The following is an 8,665-nucleotide window of genomic DNA, read 5'->3' as shown; positions in this document are numbered from 1 at the left end:
AGAGCTTGTTTGGAGGTTCTAGCAGGGGAGCGCAGCTACTCGTACACCCTTGACCGAGGAACGGTCCTCCTCTATCGGGGGTGGTCGTCCTCTTCGACCGAGCGTGCAGCTTTGGGAGGGATGCACATGGATCATTGAGGGAGGAAGGGGACACCCGTCTAGACAGCCAGATCAGCTGAATCAACCCTGGCAATCAATGGGGTGACAGATGTCGCAGCCAGATCACCCTCACGTCCCCAGGAGAACTCCTGAAACCAAGAACTCTCCAACTTTTAATTTAGAATGTCGGTGTAAGTGAAAAGCAGCAGAAAAAGAGCTCTCTCAAGTCAAGGTAGCTCTGCTTGGGGAAAGGGGAGGGACAGTGGCCAGACACAACAGGCTTCACTAATCTACACGTTCTGTTTTTTAACCACTCATGTCATATATAGCCTGTGTGCTTTTGCCCCACAGTTCAACCATTCTTTTGTTGGCTAAGTCCCCCACACATCCCTTCTTCATAAAGGGTGCTGTTTCCAGGAGTGTTGCTGCTGTTCTTTCGAGCCTGAGCCATTTTAAAAGCAAGAGCTCTACACCTTTACAGGGAAACACGAAACTCAGTGTGCTGTCCCCAGCCTTCTTCAGGACTGACAAGAAAGCAGGGGGCAATTTCTAGAGATTCCTGGCACTGCTTCTGAAAAAGACAAATGACTTCTTCCACACAGAAGAACTACACAGCATCCTTCATGAACAAATGCCCCGTGGCAATCGCCAAGAAATCTGAGTTATTGCAGAAATGCAAGAAGTTTGGAATTTTCAGTTGTGGGTCTGCTCCATCTATAATTGGCATTTTTCCTTGTAAAAATCTACTTTCCATAATCTTCTTACTTTATTATTAACTGTACTCCAGTTTTTCAGTTTTTATTAACATGAAAAATCTGAATTCTTTGTGATACCAAGTATAAAATTTTTATTGTTTTTGACAATGTAATATATTCAAATCCAGAATTCAAAGGCAGGAAAAATATAAAGTACAAAGTTACCCCTCCAGACCTATGTTCAGGTACCACAATCTCCACCCTTGTAGCAATTAAAGTGCTACCAATATTTAAGATCCTTTTAGAAATACTTACTGTACATTCAACTAAATATTAAGTATATTTTCATCTAAGCTTTTATGTAAAAAATAAATAAAATAAAGTTTTATGTAAATGTTATCATTTATATGTGCTGTCTGATATAACCTTTTCACCAAACATTTTGAAAACCATTCCATTTCATTACATAAATATCTTCTTTTTGTAGCTGCATAGTATTCTATCTGACTTCCTAACCTTAATTTATTTAACCTACCCCTTACAGATGATATTTAGATTATTTTTATTTTATTTTATTTTTGTGGTCTACAGGGTGTTCAGGGTCTCACTACTAGATCAGACTTATAGTGATCCACCTCCCAAGAGCTGGGATTACAGGATCGAGCCACCGCGCCCAGTCTCAATTGCCATCTCAGCCTGCCCCAGGGGCAGGGTGGCACAGCAGGCCCAGGGATCGAACCCCTGGCCCCTGAGCCTGCTTACCGGGGCTTTAATCTGCTGAGCTATTTGGCCAGCCCTTAGATTATTTTTAATCTTGCTATCATAAATATTGTGGAGATGGTTAAGTAAACTTGTATGCTTACCATTTTACTTACATATGAGTATGTATATACAATATAATCCTAGAAGTGGAATTGCTAGGTGAAGGCTGTATGCAGATTTGGTTTCTTTGGGGCTTTTTTGTTTGTTTATTCATATTTTTTAGTAAGGGTCTACAAGGTCTCACTACATAGATCAGACTAGTAGTGGTTCTCCTGTTTTCATCCTCCCAAAGAGCTAGGATTACAGGCGTGTGCCACCATGCCCAGTCTCAATCGCAGTCTCAGCACTCCCTAGGGGCGGGGCCTGCAGATGCCAGGGATTGAACCCTGGCCCTGCATCTGCCTAAGCAGGAGCTTTAATCCGCTGAGCTATTTGGCCAGCCCTGTACACAGATTTGTAATTCAGATAAATACTGTTAAGTTACTCTCTGTAGAGATTGTACCAATTAACATACCCACTAAGACATTCATAAATATACATGTGCATAATCTATATTCTGTATGGTTTAGTTGGGTTTTTTTTAATATTTATTTATTTATTTATTTAGTGTGTGTGGCCAGCTCAGCCCACCAGGGGGCGGGGCTGGCTGGCATGTGGTGCTGGGAGATTGAACCGCGGTCCCTGTGCTTTGCTTGGCTTAGCTTGTTCTAAGTAGGAGCTTTAGACCACTGAGCCATCTCACCAGCCCCTGTATGGTTTAGTTTTATTTTTTGTTTGTTTGGGGTTTTTTTGGTACTGGGGATCGAACTCAGTACCTTGAGCTGGCCAAGCAGGCACTTAAGCCACTGAGCTATCTCCCCAGCTCGGTTTTACATTTTTAAAAAGCAACTGCTATTCCTTTCCAGAAACTGAGTATATCTTTTTTTGCCCCCTTTCCAGTGTATTGTTAGGTTTTTTTTATTAGTCTATTATTCATTTTTTATTGTCATTCAGTATGCAATGAACGGTCTACACAATGCATCTTGTTCCTTAAGTAAAAAGAAAAATCTTAAAGAAATACAGACCAACAGTGATGATCCGCAGCAAGGTCAGCATCCATTTCTTGTTAACCAATTTCCAGAAAGGAGTAATTGTTAAGAGTGTTGGAGAAAGAAAGGCTACACTGAAAACTTCCAGCCCAGTGAGCTCCAGTGTTTGCAGGGGAAAGTAAAAAATCATCGGTGGCAGGTCATGGTAGAGGGACCAAGAAACATATCCTGTAAAAGAGAGAGAGAGGGAGAGAGGGAGAGAGAGAGAGAGAGAGAGAGAGAGAGAGAGAGTTAGTGTGGTCCTGGCACTGTTTCTAACAGTAGCCCTGGCACTGGGTTTCCACAGTTGGCTTCCTGCCCGCTGGCTTTCACTAGAGGCTGTAACAATTCTTCCCCATTCCTCAGTGCCAGGTCGAGGCCAGCTTCCTGCTGTGGCAAGTTCCTCAACCACACCACACCCCTGGATGGTCATCCCTTGAGTAACAGCACCGGCCATCTGATCTGAGTTGAGTCTGGCTTCTACTCAGAATCCTGACCTTGAAATTCCCTTTTTCTTTTCTTTCTAAATTTTATTTTTTAAATTTTTTTGTATCAAATAAAAAATGTATTATGGGGGCTGGGCAGATGGCTCAGTAGGATAAGTGCTTCCCTGGCAAGCACAAGGGCCTGAATTCAATCCCTGATTCCACCAAAAAAAAAAAAAAAAAGTATTATGTTCATAACTTTTATACAATTGATGACAAAGAGCAGTAAAGATTGCCGTGCATGTCACATATACACACATCAAAAAGTCTCATTGAATTAAAAACAAAATGAAGGATCAAGAACAGTGGTCTGAAACCTACTCATAGGATTTTAGGATTTAACAAATAACAAGAAGTGTGAAATTTCAGACCACAGCAGTGTTGAAAACAGAAGAATGATAAATACAAGAGCACGTATTTTCACATTAAAAACAGTAAAAGCTACAGAACCAAAATCCAAACCTAAATATTAATACAAAAAAAGAAAAAAAAATCAAAATCAAGGAGCAGATCGGAGGCCAAATGAAGATCTATCAGTTAAATACCTATTTTAAAGAAATATCTAGAACATAACATATTTACCAATAAGTTTCCTAGTTTTCTTATATACTTCTCTAGAATTAGAAGAGAATTTATCATTTAACTATGGGAATGTGATTGAAATGACTTTTTGTTTAAAATAATTACAGAATTTGAGAACAATGTACACACATGCTTATTTTATAGATGTATTCCAAAACTAAGCTGTAAAGTATAGAACACCTTTTCTTTTCTCTTTTAGCACATGATTTCTCTAATTTCCCCACATTCAAATTGATAAGGACTTTGGCAGCATCTACACTGAAATGAAATTCCTCGTTCTAAGCTCACCCATACATACGGAATGAAACCATCATAAAAATCACAAAGAGCAATGAACAGCAGGACTGCCTCCTCCTACCCTGAACTACACTCACTAGCTCCTTAATTAGGCACCAATCTCTTTTTTTGGCAATAGAGTGTTTCAAACTCAGTCCTTACTGGGCAGGGGAGAGTAGTGGAACAACCTGATCTGAAAGGTCACCAGCACCTCTGCCAGTAACTGATGGTGTTCTCTTGAGCAATAATGATAATGCTGAGCAACAGATTTCACAATAAAAATAGATAATATAACAACAAAAAAATGATAATGCTAAGGGGCACTGTGTATGCGCTCTGTGCTGAATATTATTAGCAGGCCCTCTCTTAATCCTCTAGAACCCCACATCCCACAAAATAGATATTCTTTCTATTTCACTTGTTTGTTTTTAATGTATTTAATACAGGGTCTACAGGGTCTCACTACACAGATTGGACTCGTAGTGATTCTCCTGCTTTTCAGCCTCCCAAGCACTGGGATTACAGGCCCGCGCCACCATGCCCAGTCTAATTCACCAGCGGAGTCTAATTCACCAGCGGAGCTGGCATGGCACACAGGGGACTGAATCCCAGGCCCCTGCTTCTGCCTAAGCAGGCGCTTTAATCCGCAGAGCTATCTGGCCGGTTCTACTCCTTACAAAGAAGGAAAAAAAAAATTCCTTAAGCCTCACAAATTTGCCTAAGGCACACAGGTCACCAAGCGCAGAGTGCATGTATGTCCAAGCAGTCCACCTCCAAACGTCACCGTCTAATAACCACTATGTATAGTACCTTTGTCCCAAACTACTTCTCCATCCTCCTTTGTCATTCAACAAAACAGGGCTTCTAACCACCTCTCAGGGTGCTGGCAGGACTGAGCCAGATCATGTACTTGGAGTACTGAGCCTGGTACAACTTAATGTTAGCCGCCACATAAGTCTCGTCTTAGAAGACACAGGGTGACGCAGAAAAATGGAGTCCAGCTCCCTGAAAACCAAGTTCTCCGGGGATGTCCTCACAGGCCAAAAGGGTTCTTGTTTCACAAGGGACCCTAGGATTGTAGTCATTTCCTAGGCATTTGTGGGGGAGCTCTGCGCTCAATCCCACAGACCGGATAGAATTACCCCGTCGGTCCCCCGCAGTTATTGCAAGCTGCTAAGAAGACTTGAGCAGGATGCTTCTCGCCAAATCCCGAAAGTTCGGCTGCCAGTCAGGCCACCAGCACTGAGCCAAGACCGGACGGACGCAGGGCGCAGCGGCTCCGGGCCCGCTCTACCTACAGCCTCCGGGAAGAACAAGTAACCTGTTCTTTCGCAAAGCTAAAAGTTCAGCAGGGCGCCGTGTTAAGCTCAACTTAAAGGTCGCGGTGGCGCGCTGTCTGGGCAGAGAATTCGCGCTCCGGAAGCATCCCCGCCAGCCCGTGCCTCGCAGGATCCTGGGCGTCGGAACCTCAATCTAGGTCTTGGCTCCCATTCCCTTCCGCAGCCCAAGTTCCCAGGGGACGATAGCATCTCCATTCTGGCCACAGGGCGCGCTATTCTCCCTCCCGGAGCTCAGCCAAGCCCCTGAGCGTCGCGACTCACCCAGCAGGGTCTCCAGCAGGATCTCCTTCCCTGGGGAGGGCATGGCCCGCAACCCGCCCGCGCCGCGTCTCCCCGACCGGCGTCCGCGCCCAGGTCCCGGCGCTCCGCTGCTCGGAGCAGCTACTGGCCGGGTGCGCTCCGAGGCGGGGTGGGGCCCAGCGCGCCCCTCCCGGCGGAGCGGACCCCGCCCAGCCTCGCAGACCCGACGCCGCGGAGCTGCGCGCACTGCGGACAGAGCTGGCGCGGGCTGGCAGCCTCTGACCGCGCCGTCGCGCTGAGACCCGGGGTCCCGGCCCGTGGCGCGGCATCCCCGAGGCCAGCAAGTGCGTCTTTGGAGCGAGTGCCCTCTTTTGAACGAAGCCCATGGGGTGCGCTGCGCACACACGGACTGGCAGCCTGAGCTGCAGAAGAGAGCATCGCGGACGCCCGCGCCGCCACCGGTTCTTTAGGTGAAAGCGACTCCCCGAGCGGGGCCACCGGCCTGCGCGCTCCGCGGTGCTGCGGGACACGCGCGCCGAGCGCCCACTGCGTCCTGGAAGGGCAGGGGATGCTGCGGCCGCAGGACTTGGTTAGCGCAGGGGAAGCTGAAGGAGTGGAAGCTTGAGCCTCCCGAGCCAGGAGGAATATCTCATGGGTGGGAGAAGCGTGAGAGAACAGGGCCGGTTATTGCTCACTCGGATATTGTTGCAACCTAGGATGTCTTGAGCGTGTTTAGAACTCCTCAGAGCAGATTGCCTCACCTAAAGTTTTCTTTTCCTTTTTCTTTTTTCAAGTAGTCTAGGCTGGCCTGGAACTCGCAGCAATCCTCCTGTCCCGGACTCCGGAGTGCTGGGACTCCAAGTGTTCGCCACCACGACCAGCATCACTTCAAATTTTTTTTTTAATTTTATTTATTTGTGTGTGTGTGTGTGTGTGTGTGTGTGTCCAGCTCAACCCACCAGGGGGCGGGGCTGGCTGGCTTGTGGTGCTGGGGGATTGAACCGCGGTCCCTGTGCTTCGCTAAGCTTGTTCTAAGTAGGTGCTTTAGACCACCGAGCTATCTCACCAGCCCCCACTTTAAATTTTTAAACAGTGCTGCTTATTTATCTTCTGGAAAGTTTGCTTTAAAATTAAATGAACACAATGAGGTGTCTAAAGTATATGAAGTTAATTTAAAACAACAGTTTTGATCAGAGTTCCTAATCACTTACAAGTATTCTCTCAGCCACAAGACTGCTGTGTAAATCAAGGGAATAGAATGGAGGGGCCAGAAATCAACCCTATTGTCTGGGGTCAAGTGATTTTCACAAGCTTGCCGACCCAGTTATACGAGGGAAAAATATTTCCTTCAACAAATGATTCTAGGGCCAGCCAGATAGTTCAACGGACTGAAGTGCCTGCTTAGTCTCTAGAGTATAGTGGCCTGGTTCGATCCCCAGCATGCCGTGCCGGCTCCCACCCCGGGGCGCGCTGTGCGCTGAGACAGCGATTGAGACTGGGCATGATGGTACATAGTGAGACCCTGTACTAAATGCATTTTTTAAAAATGATTCTAGACAGTTACCTATGTATATGCAAAAGAATGAAATTGGATACAAAAATTATCTTGCTGGAGTCAGAGCTGGCGTCAGAATCCTCAGAACTGGTGACTAGATAAATAAGGTATGCCTCTATGCGATGAAATTATTCAGTCATGAAAGAAATGAAGTGCTGGCACATGCCGCAGTAAGGGTGAATCCTGACAATGTTATCCTAAAGGAAGGAAGCTGGACACGAAAGGCCACGTGCTGTGCGAGCCCACTTTATGATACATCCAGAACAGGAAAACCTACACGACAAAATAGCGCGTGGTGGTTACAAGGGCTGGGGAGGGGAGAAGAGCGCTTATTGGGTAGCATTTTCTTGTGGGAGGGATGAAAGTACATTAGGGTTAGATCCTATACTCTAACAGGGTCGATTTAATGGTATGCTCATTATATCTCAATAGAGAAAAGGCAAGAACTGCTTGATGCTAAGAACCTGGTATGCAGGTTGTATTTTAAAATTGCAACCCAATAATAAAAATCCAATTTAAATATGACCCAAAATCCAAGAGACGCTTCTACAGTAAGCTTATTATGCCCATTAAGCACAGGAAAACATGAAATATCATTTCTGTGCAAAAGTGTAAATCAAAACTCCAACAAATACCGCATTACACTCACTAAGAGGACTATAATCAAAAAGTCAAATGGTAACACGTGTTGACAAGGCTGCGGGGCTCTGGCTATTATACGCAGCTGGTGGGCAGAGGCACTTTGGGGCACTATTCAGCAATTGTGCGAACAATGAAATATAGAATTAGCAAGTGACTCAACAATTCCACTTCAAGCCATGGACTAATTACGTATATGAAACTTGCGCACAACCAGGGTGGTGGCGCATGCCTAGAACCCAACCAACTGGAAGGCGGAAGCAGGAGAATCACAAGTTTGAGCCCAGCCTGGGCAATTTAGCATCTTAGCTGGACCCTGTCTCATAACATGACTTTTTTTTTTTTTTTCTGAAAGGCTGGGGATATAGCACAGAGCAAATGTCTTGAGTTTAATAACAAATTTTGTACCACAAAAAAAAGGGCACAAATGGTCATAGTGCATTATCTACAATAGGCCAAAATGGAAAATAATCCCAGTGTTTAATTAAAACTCTATATTCATATAATAGAAAAATTATTTAGCAATTAAAAAGAATTTCTACTGCATACTGCAATGTGGCTGAACTCGAAAACTAAGTGAAAAGAGTCAATCACACACACAAAGTAACCACATATGTGTGATTTCAGTTCAGAATAGTAAAAGTGATAGCAATCAGGAGTAGGACAGTATTTGCTTAGGGCTGTTAGGACAGCTGGAGAAGAAAAGATTAGTACGTACAGTTCCTTTCAAAAGAAAATGTAAAATTATCTTGGGACAATGGCTACATAACTCTGCATATACACTAAAAACATTGCATTGTTCATGTCAAATGAGAATCTTGGGGCTACCAAATAGCTCAGTGGATTAAGGGGTTTGATAGCTCAGGGACTGGGGGTTCGATCCCTGGGCCTGCCGTGCCGGCCCTGCCTCCAGGGCACACTGAGA

At 45.2% G+C, this 8,665-nt stretch overlaps 1 protein-coding gene across 1 annotated transcript in view; it reads right to left on the bottom strand.

The window, feature by feature from the left end:
- Cwh43 (cell wall biogenesis 43 C-terminal homolog) overlaps nt 1-5,706 on the bottom strand; it is a 60,572-nt gene extending 54,866 nt beyond the window's left edge. Inside the window, exons 1-2 of the mRNA XM_004627498.2 lie at nt 5,568-5,706; nt 2,621-2,812 (exon numbers count right to left, since the gene is read on the bottom strand). Of these exons, the coding sequence (XP_004627555.1) occupies nt 2,621-2,812; nt 5,568-5,610 (235 nt within the window). The 5' untranslated portion in view covers nt 5,611-5,706. The remainder of the gene's footprint in view (nt 1-2,620; nt 2,813-5,567) is intronic.
- Between the last annotated feature and the right edge of the window lie 2,959 nt (nt 5,707-8,665).

This window comes from Octodon degus, unplaced genomic scaffold, assembly GCF_000260255.1.
Source record: "Octodon degus isolate 3935 unplaced genomic scaffold, OctDeg1.0 scaffold00019, whole genome shotgun sequence".
Taxonomy (NCBI): Eukaryota; Metazoa; Chordata; class Mammalia; order Rodentia; family Octodontidae; genus Octodon; species Octodon degus.
The sequence above is the reverse complement of the archived record's forward strand: the minus strand, read 5'-3'. Positions and strand labels throughout refer to the sequence as shown.